Below are 15,729 nucleotides of genomic sequence, written 5' to 3' on the forward strand. Positions count from 1 at the left end.
GGAACGTACCCTCTGCCATGCACCTCATGGTGGTTTGCATACTATAGATGTAGGTGTGGATAATTTGTTCCAGCCAACTCATTATATACAGCATACTTTGCATTAAAGGACACTCAATGGCGATTCTTGGACTGTTAAGGTGCTTAAGTGCCCCCCCCCCCCCTTTCCACCACCAACCCTTCACAAAGTTGACTCATGCCTGCACATATGGAACTATGCTCCTCAGTCCATATGGAAAACTGGGGCATCTTCTCGCATGATGAGTGAGATGTTGAACACAGGAGAATGACAAGACACAATTATCATGAATGTTACATATTGATACACGATTTTCATGTCAAAGTAGCAAGTGCGATCATGTACTGAAATGCAACGGCGTGTTGTAGTTATCAACTCTCATTACTACCCGCTACTCTTGAGTCCTCTTAGTAATCTTTAATTAGTACACGTAGCAGTATAGTAATAGTAGAATTGCGTAGTATGCATTGCTTATTATACGAGCAAACAAAGTTGGCACTCGGCGTGTTGTCTGATGGGAGCGACTGTACATGCCTTTATGGTCGCCCCAACATCCACAGCGCTGAGTGTCAACTTAGTTTGCGGATTCAGTATACAGAATAGTTTGGCTACCTTTTTAAACGGATGAATTTTAATAGTCTCTTTCATTTCCTTTGGCGATTTGTTATTCATTTTTGCTACCTGATATATTATTTTGGGTTTTTTGTTTGTTTCCGTGGGTAAATGCTGTTCCGTGATTATGTGTAGAATTATTGGTGAAATACATAGTAACGTTTTCCCTGATGTGTACCACATATTGATGGGATAGACGTACCAGTACTCACTTGGCACAGTAAGAATGCTCAATAGCTGTTTACCATGAGACCGACTACTACTTTATTCTCTTATTATTATTCTTACAGTCATTTTCTGTAGTTTAAAACTGTGACCATGTTTGGTGCCATGTTGCGTGTCCTCACCTCTCAATAAGTATGTTTGGTTGTTTGCAGCTGTTACCTTACGGTGAAAACAAGCGCTGAGACTCAGTGTAGGGAAAACGAATTTTAAATTTAGCGGCTATTGACTCATTCGCTTGTCACGACCTTGGTGAAGTCAACATGGCAGCAGTGGCAGAGATGAAATCATTTTGCTGAAGCGCAAGAAGTTACTGCGACAGTTGATGTTTCGTCAACACAATAATTGTGGGATGACATGAGATCGGCGTCGTTGTACAGCGTTGAAAAAAAATAACAAAATGCACGACTATCATGTTATACCGTGGATTTCATTAGTTTGTGATGTTTTGTGGATGAGTGAAGAAAATAGAATCGCCGATGTTCTTCGTTAATTGACGCATGCAATGCACATGTAGTTCGTACACACGAAGCGCTGGATTTGTCAGCAGCGCGCAAAAGCAGGAACGGAGAACTATCATGCGTAAATTTACGAGACAAGGAAGGAAGAGATGACATAACCTCCACACTCGAATGTGTTTTCGTTGAAGTTATAACCATGGCGTAACGTTTGTGCGCAAAGGAAAGGTGTAAATTAACTTTTATAGTCCGTGCCGTTTGTTTGTGTGTTCCCACTCAAAAAACTATGATAATCAAGTGCCTGAAGTTATGCTTCTAAAAAACTCATATGTGATAAGTGTTTTTTTCCTGCTGTACGGAACGTTTAAATCAGTGTTGTACTTAAGTTTATTGTTTTATTGAATAACGATGGATGAGAAAAGAATTGCCGATTACTTCGTGGTAGCCGGGTTACCTGAAAATCCTGAGCCATTGGAGGAATTTTCTCATGACAGTGCACATCTGAAATCGAACTACAATCAGCCACCAATAACAGATATCACTGTATATTTTCCAACCCTTGGAGAAAGTGTGCCACCAGAATATACTGTCCTGAGCAGAACACCAACAGGTAACTTACAAATTGGCTTGTAAACTAAACTTAACATTAGATTTGTAAAGGAAAGGAATGGAATCATCCTTCCAGGTGCACCTTTTTTATGCTTTTGAAAGGCATCTGATAACAAACATTGCCAAGACAACGCTCTGTACTTGAGATATGTACGATAGTTGTTTGAGATATTGAAGCAAATACCTATCAAGGCCCCCTAGAACCAACAACAAGTATTTCATACACTCCTGAAATTAATAAATATTGCAAATTAATAACCGTAAATTTGATAGAGGGTACGTACGTGATTCCACATGTATTGACCCCTGAAAGCTATTGTAAACAACTACAATAACAGATCTTTAACAGGTTTGTATGAGATAGTACAATTGGCCTCTCCACTCTCTTCTATAAACTGTGGTTGTAGGGACTTTCTGATTTACAATATAGGCCCTAGCTCAATTATTAATTGAGAAAAACTTTACAACAATTTTGTGGGTTATCCGACAGATTCTGTTTTGAGAAACCACTGCATTTGACTCCTCAGCATCCTTGTTAGTAAGTTGTTCTTTTTCCATTCTTGAGTAATAGTTGAAACTGTCTTTGAACACACTGTACTCACAATCCAGTCGCTGTTATGATTTGATTTCTTGTATTGCAGAATATGACATGTTCCTGTTATAACAAGTATGTGAAACTTTGTTGGCGCAATGCACTCATCGATTGGCTTACACAATTGCAAGATTTATAACTGAATAGGGGTCACTATAGGAGTAGACTTATTTGTGGAAATAAATCAACTTACAATGTACAATTTTTTTTAAAAAAGTATAAGGGGATAGACAAGTGATATGTTTTGTATATTATATTCCTTACTATATTCACTGATATTGCTTTACATTAGTTTTTAATAAAATGATGACTGAAGCAACACACACATTTTATTACACTGACAGAAAATAGACCTATATAACTGTCAACAGAACATTCAGAGATGCATTGGCAAAGAACAAAAAGATGATAGAAGCTTTTGAAATGTGTTTCTACAGAAGAAAGCCTAAGATTAAATGGTTAGATGATGTAAATAATGGAGAGGTACTGAGTCAAATCAGGGAGAAATGAAATTTGTATCATAGTCATACTAAAGAATCATAACATTGATAAATAGTTAACTGAAGAAGTGTTGAGGGGTACAAATCATAAAGGGAGATAAAGGCTTGATGGCAGTACAGGTAGGTTCAAATGGATGTAGGTCGCAGTAGTTATGCACAAATAAGGACTTGGCTAGGACAGAATAGCATTGAGCGCTGCGTTAAACCAGTCTTCAGACCAAAGTTGATGACAAAAACAACAACAATGATGGTAATAACAATAACACTGACCATAAATTATGAAACATGCAAGATAGGGCAAGTACGTAACTCTTACTGAACAAAAGGCTGCTTTCTTTGTTAGATTCTTGACTATACTGGAATCATATTCTACGCTGACACTTTCAGATACATATCACTAAGGGTAATCTGTATCATTAAATAATCATCAATGAAAGCAACGCACAAATATTATGGTTATATACTAAAAACTGTATATTAGTGTACTGTAGTTAAGGTATATTGAAATAAATATTTACTACTACTAATATATACTTTACATGAAACAGATTTCCTTGAAAAACAGTTGAAATAAATGATGCAGCAACTAGTGAGCCATGATCCACATCTCTTTTATTATTCAGTGTCATATATGATGATTATCTCAAATATACTTATTGTAACAATGAATGTTGCAAGTGATTAATCTGTTTCAGAGATTAGTTAACAATGCAATACCATGCCAATCAACCGATGACCTCATTAAAGTGACTGTGATACAAGCTTTAAGAAATGGTCAGAGGTTGACATCACTAACAGTACAAAAACATTAACAAAATAAAATCCAACAAACTAATGGGGTTCTTGTTGTTAATGTTGTCTGATATATTTAAAACTTAAAAACAACAGAACACTGTGGGGAAAACTGGGGTTTTGATCACACACGTTAATGTAACTATTGAGTATGTAGTAGGCCTATATATAAAATGAAAGGTAGCCATGGCACATTTGTTGGTTTCAATAATTCCAAACCAAATCATCACCTGACAAGCAATCCTAAGCTGTGGACTATGCTATAGCTTATTCTGTCACCATAAAAATTGACAAAAACAGCTTTTTGTTGTGACTCGTTTGTTGGCTTCCCCAACTCTCATCCAAACTATCACCCTTGACCCTAACCTTGATCTCAGACTGTAGTACTGTTCAGTTTGTCACTGGAACCTTATAAAAAGTACCATACATAGAATGGAGGTCCATATCCACTAAACCTATATAGGTCTAATAGCAAAACTGTTTAAGCCATCACCCACAAGAAATAAATGTCCATATCACTGTCGATTTTTTTGCCAGTAGTTGTGACATCACACCAATGCAATACCCCAGTGCAATGCATGCAACAACTGCAAATGCAAGGACACAACACTGGGGGGTAATCACTTGTTGGCACTGGCAATCATCCCTGGACACCTTTGAATGAAGTATAGAGGAGAAAAAATATATGCCATGCTGGAGCCACACTTGAAGAGACGCACTCCAGCCCACCCACCAGGACCGCTGGAATGATTTTCCAGAAGAGCGAGTCAGCAGCCATGGCGGTCACGACCTCTCATGCTGTCGACAGAAAATCCAACAAGGTTTGCCGCAAAGCCACATCTGGTGTGAACACAAGAGCTTCTTGCCACTCCAACTCTGGACCAGGTCCCACCCTTAGCTGCAAATATGGATCAGCATTGGCATGCTGGTCAGTGGAGCATGAAGAAATGCATGAGAATTTGAAGCATTACCAAATGTCATAAGAATACTTACTGAGAGGGAGGGCCACTGCTGCAACCAATGGGCAGTCCTATCCAGCAGTTTGGAATGAGGGCCAAATAAGGAAACCAACGGCTTGTGGTCAGTGATGAGAAGGAATCTCGCCCCATACAGCAAGATGTGGAACTTTTTGACCCCGATAATAATAGGTAGTGCCTCCTTTTCCACCAGTGAGTAGTTTTGTTGTGAGGCAGATAGTGTCTTCAAAGCGTAAGCAATGGACTGTACAGTGCCGTCTCAGTTCTGATGGGCAGGACAGAACCAGTGCCACACTGGGATGCATCACAGACCAGAGTCAAAGGCTTATCTGGTGTAAAAGAAGTCAGGCAGGGAGCAGAGCACTTATGCTTCTTGAGAAACTGAAAAGCCAGTTTACAATCTGCAGACCAGATAAACTTAACGCCCTTCTGGTGAGGCCGGTTAAGAAGCTGGCATGGGGAGTGAACTGAGCATAATATGAAATATTAGCAAAAAACGACCGTGTCTCCTTCAGGTTCTTGGGCACTGGTAGGTTGACAATGGCCTTGAAAGGGGCCTTCCATTGGGATGAGACCGTCTTTACTGAGCACATGACTCAAACAATAAATAAATAAATGCTTTTCTGGGTAGAACAATAGCACTTTTCCAGCTTTCATTAAAGGCCATTATCCAGGAGGTGTTGGAAAACCAGCTGTTGTTTCCATAAATGCTCTTCCCGATTAGGCCCCATGACCCAGGTGTCATTAAGGGAATTGACGCAATAGGGAATGTCTTGAACCAACAGTTTCAAATATCATTGTTAAATTCCCAATGCAGACAAGATTCTAAAAGACAAGCTATTAAACTGATAAAGTGCGAAGGGTGTCTTGAGGACCAAGAAAGTCCAAGAAACTGCATCCAATGGCAACAGCAGGTAAGCCCTCCCCCTGATAAATTCACCAACAAGTCTGCCTGCCATGGATTCAAATAAGAATCTGCGACACATCGTGCATTGACCGTCTGTTTAAAATTGCGCAAAGGCACACGGTGCTGTCAGGCTTCTGAATTACCACCATAGGAGTGGTCCACTGTCTCAGTGAAGTAGGAGAAATGACATCCTTGTCCTGTCAAAGGAAAAAGTCAGTCTTTACCTTGTTGTGCATGGCGAATGGAATGGGGTGGAGGTGACAATTTTGGGACTGCCAACAGCTTAAGAGAAACACGTCTTGAAATTTTCTGCGGTACCAAAGATACTGTCGAACAATGGACTATAGCACCAAGTAAGAAGTTCAAATCCGTCACAGGGTTGGACTGAGACACTAAATGCACTTTGTCCATGACCTGAAAGCTGAAAATGGTAAAGGCGTTGAGCCCAAAGATATTTTGCGCCAATGGTGAGTTGACCACAAACAATGTAAGGTGCCATTCCACATTCTTGTAAGCCTCAGACATGGAGAATTGCTCTTGCAAGAGAATGCACTGTTTACTGTAAGACACATCCTGATGAAGTATCCAATTCATTTCTGGGCACCACAAGATCCTCTATGTATCCAAATTAATGAGGCTTATTCACTCTTGTGTCTATCTGAAATTCAGCTTGCCACTCGTTCACATTGAACATCAGCAAAACACAAATGGCTACCACATGTGAGGCCTCAGAGGTAGCCCCAGAGTTCAATGAAAACACCGGGGCATTCGATGACTCACTCATGGCCTATCAACTGTCACAAACAATTTCCAAATGGCTTAGTAAACAGCATACAAACACAAATCATAATTATCCTCCCAACCTCGTACAAAAACAAATTTCCCCTGCCTTATCTTTTCAGTCTCCCACCACCTCCAAAGTCCCACCGTCCAGCCACAGTGGCGCATTCCCTGTGTAACTCAGTATGATCCAGGACTGGAGCAACTAAATTACATCCTCCGTGAGAGTTTTGACTATCTCTCCTTGTGCCCTGAAATGAGAAGTGTCCTGTCCACTATCCTTCCCATCCCTACCACAGTAGTAGTCCGCCATCCACATAACTTATACAATATACTTGTCCAACCCTATACAACCCCTGCTCTCAACCCCCTTATCTCATGTCTCATACCCCTGTAATAGACATAGGTGCAAGACCTGTCCCATACATTCTCCCGCCACCACCTATTCTAGTCCAATCACAAACATCACCTATCTCATCAAAGGCAGGGCTACCTGTGAAACCGGTCATGTGATCTACAAGCTAAGCTGCAACCACTGTACTTCATTCTATGTGGGCACGACAACCAACAAGCTGTCTGTCTGCATGAATGAATGGCAACTGACAAACTGTGACCAAGAAGCAAGTGGACTATCCTGTTGCTGAGCACGCTGCCAAACATGACATCCTTCATTTCACTGACTGCTTCACAACCTGTGCCATACGGATCCTTCCCTCCAACACCAGCTTTTCTGAATTGCGCTAGTGGGAACTTTCCCTGCAATACGGCCTACATTCCCATAACCGTCCTGGCCTCAACATTCATTAGTCATTGTCCCCTCCCATCTATCCCCTTTTCTCTGTTCCTATTCCCGCGTGGAATGTTTCTCACTATTAATGAATGTTGAGGCCAGGACGGTTATGGGAATGTAGGCTGTATTGCAGGGAAAGTTCCCACTAGCGCAATTCAGAAAAGAATTATATATATGTATAATAGAGGGAAACATTCCACGTAGGAAAAATATATCTAAAAACAAAGAAGATGTGACTTACCAAACGAAAGCGCTGGCAGGTCAATAGACACACAAACAAACACAAACATACACACAAAATTGTAGCTTTCGCAACCAATGGTTGCTTCATCAGGAAAGAGGGAAGGAGAGGGAAAGACGAAAGGATGTGGGTTTTAAGGGAGAGGGTAAGGAGTCATTCCAATCCTGGGAGTGGAAAGACTTACCTTAGGGGGAAAAAAGGACGGGTATACACTCGCACTTACACACATATCGATCCACACATATACAGACACAAGCAGACATTTGTAAAGGCAAAGAGTTTGGGCAGAGATGTCAGTTGAGGCGGAAGTAGAGAGGCAAAGATGTTGTTTAAAGACAGGTGAGTTATGAGCGGCGGCAACTTGAAATTAGCGGAGGTTGAGGATTGGTGGGTAACGAGAAGAGAGGATATACTGAAGGGCAAGTTCCCATCTCCGGAGTTCTGACAGGTTGGTGTTAGTTGGAAGTATCCAGATAACCCTCATATATCACACACACACACACACACACACACACACACACATAACTCTTTGCCTTTACAAATGTCTGCTTGTGTCTGTGTATGTGCGGATGGATATGTGTGTGTGTGCGAGTGTATACCTGTCCTTTTCTCCCCCCAAGGTAAGTCTTTCCACTCCCGGGATTGGAATGACTCCTTACCCTCTCCCTTAAAACCCACATCTTTTCGTCTTTCCCTCTCCTTCCCTCTTTCCTGACGAAGCAACCGTTGGTTGCGAAAGCTAGAATTTTGTGTGTATGTTTGTGTTAGTTTGTGTGTCTATTGACTTGCCAGCGCTTTCGTTTGGTAAGTCACATCATCTTTGTTTTTAGATAGATAGATATATATGTGTATTTTAATTCTTGTGGTTGTTTCCTTATTTTTTGTGGGCTCATATGTTGTAAATTAAATCATGCCAGTGATAGCATCAAAAATATTTTGAGTTTTTTTTTTTTCTTCCAGAAAATTTGTGAAATCTCCAATACAAATATCAACTACATTATGTGCCGCATTGTTTGTATCAGTTATAAACAGATGACAAAATCTCAATTGTGCAGTTTCTTGCATCTTCAACAACTCTTTTTCCTGACTTCACCATACCACTGAAATGAAATGAAATGAAATGTCGTGTGACGAGGGCCTCCCGTCGGGTAGACCGCTCGCCTGGTGCAAGTCTTTTGATTTGACGCCACTTCGGCGACTTGCGCGTCGATGGGGATGAAATGATGATGATTAGGACAACACAACACCCAGTCCCTGAGCGGAGAAAATCTCCGACCCAGCCGGGAATCGAACCCGGGCCCTTAGGATTGACAGTCCGTCGCGCTGACCACTCAGCTACCGGGGGCGGACACCATATCACTAACTTGGGTATTAATGGTTATTTTGTGCAGAGTATCGATGAACTTTCTTACATGGCACTGCATTTCTATATTGTGGATTTTCAAATGCAGTAGCTGTTTCCTTCCTACAGTTTAAAGGGTTTCTTAACCTTTTTGACTGACTTCTTTCCATTTTGTTGTAGAAATTCGCTAAATTTTATGGATTGTTTTGTTTTCCTAATTTGCTGAATTTATGTTTTTGCATGTTGTGCAACTCCAGTTGCAGTATGTGTTTACTCGCTATGCATTTTGTTTTTATTTCTGAGAAACCTCATCAGTTGAAATGTTCTACTGATTGCACACGTTTGGTTGGTACCTGTGTGGATTACAGCACAAACAGAATCTTGCGATCGGCGTGTAGCACATTGACTTCTGAGACAAGCCCTGCCTCCTCTTACCAGAGCTACCAGCTTATGACTTAGAAAAGAAACAAACATGTAATGGTTTAATGTACTGTAGAAGTGGCATGAGAGATGATGGAGAGCAGGTAGAACAACGTGAGAGATGGTGGAGAGCAGGTAAAAGAACTGGGTACAGCCCCTTCACTCACTTCAGTAAATAATAATAGCAGTAACTAGACACAACACTACACATGGACCAACATTATATTAACAGCAGCTACTTGTTATGCCACACAATACAGCTCCTTAGATAAGGCAAGCAATGAGCATACATATTCCAGAGCAGCACAAAGTCAGCCAACTTCCCCTGATCACAGGGGAGCCAAGGTACAGTGTGTGACCAGTACCTATACCCACGCTTGTGCTACTGCCAACATCAGTAATCAATCAAAACAGAATGGAGATATTAATAACCAGATCTGTTGAAGATAATATGGTCAGTAGTATCACTTTATTTTACAGAGGAGTACTATCCGTAACACTTTCTCAAGCACAAATAGGAAGGAGTGTTAGCAGCAGAGCAAGTAAGCTTTGTCCAGCATATTATAGACTACCACAGAGAGAGGAGTGATGCAGAGTGTGCTAGGTGGTGTCTTCCTCACTTAGTGTAACACTATACTTGTGCTTTGAGAGAGGAAACAAGTAATGTATGAAGCAGAAGAAAATATTGGCCAAGGATGTCGCATGTGTTTGGTTATTTTTAAATTTGTCTTCATTGGCTTCCAGCACCTTCAAGATATTGGAGTGGTTGGCAGATATTTTTACTATTGTGAAATTCTTTATAAAATACAGCATAATAACTTAAAGGACTTTGAATGCAATTTGAAAGTGTTCTTCATTAGAAAGAAAACTCTCAAAAATTTTACAGTGATATTGTTCATAGTTCCAAGTGTCTTTCTTATACCATATCCTGTTGGATTTTTGTTAAGTAGGCTTATAATGATTCCGCATTAAACAAACCCATGATGAATCGTGCAGTACTTCTCTGAATCCCCCCCCCCCACTCACACTCAGTCTCCCTCCCTCCCTCCCTCCCCCCCTCCCTCCCCCCCTCTCCCCCTCTCCCCCGCTCCCGCGCTCTCTCCATAATTCAAATTTGTAACAGTCTGAGACCAAAGAACAATACTTAGATATGGTTATTTATTATTATTATTATTGATATTATTTATTTACTCGTTCTTAGACCATTCAGAGCAACAGCATCAAATATGTCAGACATTACAGAAGTAATACGTACATATATAAAACGAAAATCAAGTAGGATAGGATTAGGTGAGGATAGGGCAGGAAGTCTGCCATTAAATAGTAAATGGAACCATCCCAGCATTTACCTCAGCAACTTGAGAAAACCCCTATGAGGATGGCTGGATGGGGAATAAACCTCTCTCCTCCTTAATGCGAGTCTAGGGCGTAAAGACTGACATAGCCACTTTTTCCTTCTCTCTCTCTCTCTCTCTCTCTCTCTCTCTCTCTCTCTCTCTCTCTATGTATATGAAATTGGAAGGGGAATACAAATACATGGTCAGCATTAAGGTTGCAACATGCACAAGAAGTAAATCAGTGATGTAACTAGAATGTGAAACCTTGATGTAAAACACTTCTGAAGAAATAAAAACACATGAACGTGCTATTTAACCATGCTGAAACAAATGTGCTTCAACTATATCCATCACAACCAATCCAATACCAGATTCCTTCTCTGAGGTGTGTTCCACAGCATCTGAAACAAGGGAAACAGAAAACCAACAGCAGAACCATTATTTTGCAAAGACAAATACAGCATAGATGGGCCATAAGTTAACAGACTCAAAAGAACTCAACAATAAATGAGGACCTAGTATTCCTGTAAGCTACTGTATTCACTTACACTGTAGAAACACTTCTAAAAAAGAACTAATTTAAACTGCTCTAAAAGTAGTTTCCTTCCCCAATCTCTTTATGGAATTTGGAAGTGCATTATAAATAATGACACCAAAGTGGCTCAATGCCATTCTTACTTATTCTGTATACAGGGATTCACAGCTACAAGTATTGTAACTGTTTTAATCGCAGTTGGTCGGCAGGCCGCTGAGTCTAGTTATTGTCATCAACACACATTTGTAGATGCACAAGGAGGCCACAGTAAACAAACACAACTTTTTAAATAAGGGCTTGCTGTGAGCCGTAGCATAGCTACACTATGTAATCAAAAGTATCTGAAAATGACTTAAAAGTTCGTAGCACCCTTCATTGGTAATGCTGCAATTCAATATGGTGTTGGTCACCTAGTTAGCCTTTTTTTCGCCGATGTCGAAATACTAATCTTGAAATTAATATCGAGGCATCATTTGGCATTTACCAGCATGATGTGTGGCTTATGGGCAGCCACTTGAACATGAAATCCAAATTTTCTCACCTCCCACCTAACTATCATAGTACTTGCAGTGGATCCTGTTGCAGTTTGGAATTCCTGTGTGATGGTCTGGATAGATGTCTGCCTGTTACACATTACGACCCTCTTGAACTGTCAGCGGTCTCTGTCAGTCAACAGATGAGGTCAGCCTCTACGGTTTTGTACTGTACGTGTTCCTTCATGTTTCCACTTCACTATCACATTGGAAAAAGTGGATGTATGGGGAGGTTTAGGAGTGTGGAAATCTCGCGTACAGACGTATGACACAAGTGATACCCAATCACCTGACCACATTCGAAGCCTCTTGAGTTCTGCGGAGTGCCCTATTCTGCTCTCTCATGATATCTGTTGAGGTCACTGATATGGAGTACCTGGCAATAGGTGGCAGCACAATGCACCTAATATGAAGAATGTATGTTTTTGGGGGTGTCCAGATACTTTTGGTTACATAGTGTATGTGACAAGATTCAAGCAGCCGTTTTCTGTAATGTAAAAATTTCATTTAATCATCCATTAACTTTACCCCAGAAAACTATTCCATAAGCTACAAAGGACTGGCAGTAACCAAATGAGCCATTCTAGCACCATCTGAAGAGCAAAATTTAGAAATAATTCTCAGAGCAAAACATGCAGCCTGAGTCTCGAGGAGAGTTTGGTTACAAGGTCTTTCCAGTTTAAGTCTTGATCAATTTTGATTCATCTTTTCAATTTGTGTGTGTGTGTGTGTGTGTGTGTGTGTGTGTGTGTGTTTTAAGGGTCAGCCTTTGAAGGACTTGAGGACTTGTTGTGGACAAAGATTCCTTAATATTGCTCACTATTACACTAGTGTAATCTGCAAACATCAACTCAGCTTCAGTTTCTGAGATGTGTTTGTCATTTATATAAATAAAGAGCAGGCTACCTTGCAGTACACTTTCTTTGCATCAGATAATAATATGATTTTATGATTAGAATGAGCTGATGTGAGTTCCATAATCTCTGATCTGCTGTGCAAATATGATTGAAACCACTTGTTTTCAACCCCTTTTAGTCCCTTTACTTCCAACATTGCAAAAAGAGTTTCATGAGTAACAGAATAAATGCTCTAGGAAGATTTAAATTATTGATGACACTTGATTTTGAAACCAATAATCATGATTTTTAAAAATAAAATAACAAACAAATTACAGAACTGAATCTAGATCTTTATTTTACACCCTTAAATTGTATTATGTTTTCTTTTAAGTAAAACACTTGCATACAGAGGACACTACATGACATCGAAGGAAAGCCTTCGTGGAATGTGAGGGAGCTTGGTGCGACATTGAATGCTGCAATTTTCGTCCTAGAACAAAATTTCAGAAACTGCTTGAAACTGACGATATGTTAGCCATAGTAGGTAGGGATATTTAAAAAAATTGTTTTTGACAAAACAGTTGCTATAAGAGCGTGCACCGAAAATCTGAATTGAAATATATTGCAAAATTCCTGCTTACTACAATAGAAAAAATGTTGACTTGCCAGTTACAAAAATGTATACTGTAATTACATGTATGTTTTATGAGTTATAGCTCCCACAAACTTGAAAAATGTTGTTAAAAAAAGCATTTATGAGTTTGAACTCATGTTTTTTTAATATTGAAACTGAACAGACCTTCAGTCGGCAGTGGTGGCACCACCCAGTTAGCCTTTTTTCACCAATGTCGAAACACACTTACCTTGAAATTAATATTGATTTACTGGCTTCTGCTTATCAGTTGAAACATTGTTTGCACAATTAAGAGTACTTTTTGAAATTTTCTATACATTTGCTCGTTATTTTCAAGCACTCACATTTTACTTCATATAAAAGATAAGTGAAATGACATGTTATGTAGATATGAGAAAAGCATGTGCTTTCAGACTGTTTACCGTAAATGAATTGTTAAGAAGAGAAATCTTGTTGAGAATAGTTTTTTAGTTGATACTAATATTCACTGTGACACCATCCGAAGCTAACAGGACCCCAATTTCATCAGTAACTATTATAGTATTACATCGGTTGTATTCGAGCTCTTTGATGCACCAGACTACCATGCAGTAAACAGCAGTTTTAACATATTTTAATATTTATGGCACACTTTATGTGAATGAATCTTAAAAACACTCTCTCTAAGGAACATTTTAATCCATTAAATATTATGCCTAGTAAAGTAAATTCTACCCTTGTTTATCCCCTTAACTCCTACAACACTGTCCACAGCTCGTGGTCGTGCGGTAGCGTTCTCGCTTCCCACGCCCGGGTTCCCGGGTTCGATTCCCGGCGGGGTCAGGGATTTTCTCTGCCCCATGATGACTGGGTGTTGTGTGATGTCCTTAGGTTAGTTAGGTTTAAGTAGTTCTACAGTGTCTTGAAAGGAGGATATAAGATGAACATCAACAAAAGCAAAACGAGTATAATGGAATGTAGTCAAATTAAATCGGGTGATGCTGAGGGAATTAGATTAGGAAATGAGACACTTAAAGTAGTGAAGGAGTTTTGCTATTTAGGGAGTAAAATAACTAATGATGGTCGAAGTAGAGAGGATATAAAATGTAGACTGGCAATGGCAAGGAAAGCGTTTCTGAAGAAGAGAAATTTGTCAACATCGAGTTTAGACTTAAGTGCCAGGAAGTCGTTTCTGAAAGTATTTGTATGGAGTGTAGCCATGTATGGAAGTGAAACATGGACGATAAATAGTTTGGACAAGAAGAGAATAGAAGCTTTCGAAATGTGGTGCTACAGAGGAATGCTGAAGATTAGATGGGTAGATCACATAACTAATGAGGAGGTGTTGAATAGGATTGGGGAGAAGAGAAGTTGGTAGGACATGTTTTGAGGCATCAAGTGATCACAAATTTAGCATTGGAGGGCAGCGTGGAGGGTAAAAATCGTAGAGGGAGACCAAGAGATGAATACACTAAGCAGATTCAGAAGGATGTAGGTTGCAGTAGGTACTGGGAGATGAAGAAGCTTGCACAGGATAGAGTAGCATGGAGAGCTGCATCAAACCAGTCTCAGGACTGAAGACCACAACAACAACAACAAGTTCTAGGGGACTGATGACCATAGATGTTAAGTCCCGTAGTGCTCAGAGCCATTTGAACCTACAACACTATTGTTTTTATCCAAGTTTCTCACTATTTCATCTGTGTAATCCATCATCACTGTTTCTGTACTTCTATCTGCTTGAAAGCCCTGATGTTTATTATTCAGTGAACTGTGGTTGTTTAATTGCCTGTTGGTTTTTTGTTTAGTTAATCTCTTAATTGCTTTAGAGACTGCCAGTAAGAGTGAAATGGGTCTATTGTTTTCAACTGTATGCCTATTACCACTCTGGAATAAAGGTATCGCTTGCAAGATTTTTATTCTGTGGGAAAACACTCAGTGAATGATAAATTAACAATGTGAGCCAAGGGCTTTGCAATTTCTGAAGCAGTTATGTGTTGTAAATGACACCTGTACATCATCTACATTGTCTGACAGTTTGCATTTGAGGCTTTTAATCTCCTTCACTACCTCATGTTCACTAGTTGGAATGAAACTCATGCCATGTGCAGATATACAGTACCTAAGTTTACCCTGTTTTGCTTAATTTAAGCTGGGTGTTTGGCAAACATTTACAAAGTAATCATGTATGTAACTTGGCAGATATTTCTTTGCCAATAGTGGTATTACCAGCATTGTTAGTGTAATTTCCTGCTCTTCATATATTTTCCCTCTCTCACTTTTTACAGTATCCTATATTGATTTTGATTTATTGCCAAACATTCTTATTGTACTATAGTTTTTAAGTAGTTTTTCATTTGCAGTTACCAGCCGATATATTTTCTTGAATGTCTGAACCTATGCCATAAACTGGGGTTCTGTAGATCATTTAATTTGAGAACTGAGCATTTTTTAAAGTCCTACAGAAAAACTTAATGTCTGATATAATCCAGCAGCTAGATATGAATGGGCTCTGATTAGTCAGAAAATACATTTCAGAATTGTCCCTGAATATTGAAGAGAAAGCATCATAGTCATTGTTAGTACTTGACTGTGGAAACACTTCCAACCAG

General features: G+C 39.7%; 1 protein-coding gene across 3 annotated transcripts in view; it reads left to right on the forward strand.

The window, feature by feature from the left end:
• Window positions 1-1,123: 1,123 nt before the first annotated feature.
• LOC126198446 (DENN domain-containing protein Crag) overlaps window positions 1,124-15,729 on the forward strand; it is a 345,330-nt gene continuing 330,724 nt past the window's right edge. For 2 of the 3 annotated variants that reach the window (XM_049934769.1, XM_049934771.1), the window contains exon 1: window positions 1,125-1,920. In XM_049934769.1, the coding sequence (XP_049790726.1) occupies window positions 1,719-1,920 (202 nt within the window). In that variant the 5' untranslated portion in view covers window positions 1,125-1,718. Of the gene's footprint in view, window positions 1,921-15,729 lie in introns of all 3 variants that reach the window. The other variant, XM_049934770.1, reaches the window with a different exon arrangement.

This window comes from Schistocerca nitens, chromosome 8, assembly GCF_023898315.1.
Source record: "Schistocerca nitens isolate TAMUIC-IGC-003100 chromosome 8, iqSchNite1.1, whole genome shotgun sequence".
Classification (NCBI taxonomy): domain Eukaryota; kingdom Metazoa; phylum Arthropoda; class Insecta; order Orthoptera; family Acrididae; genus Schistocerca; species Schistocerca nitens.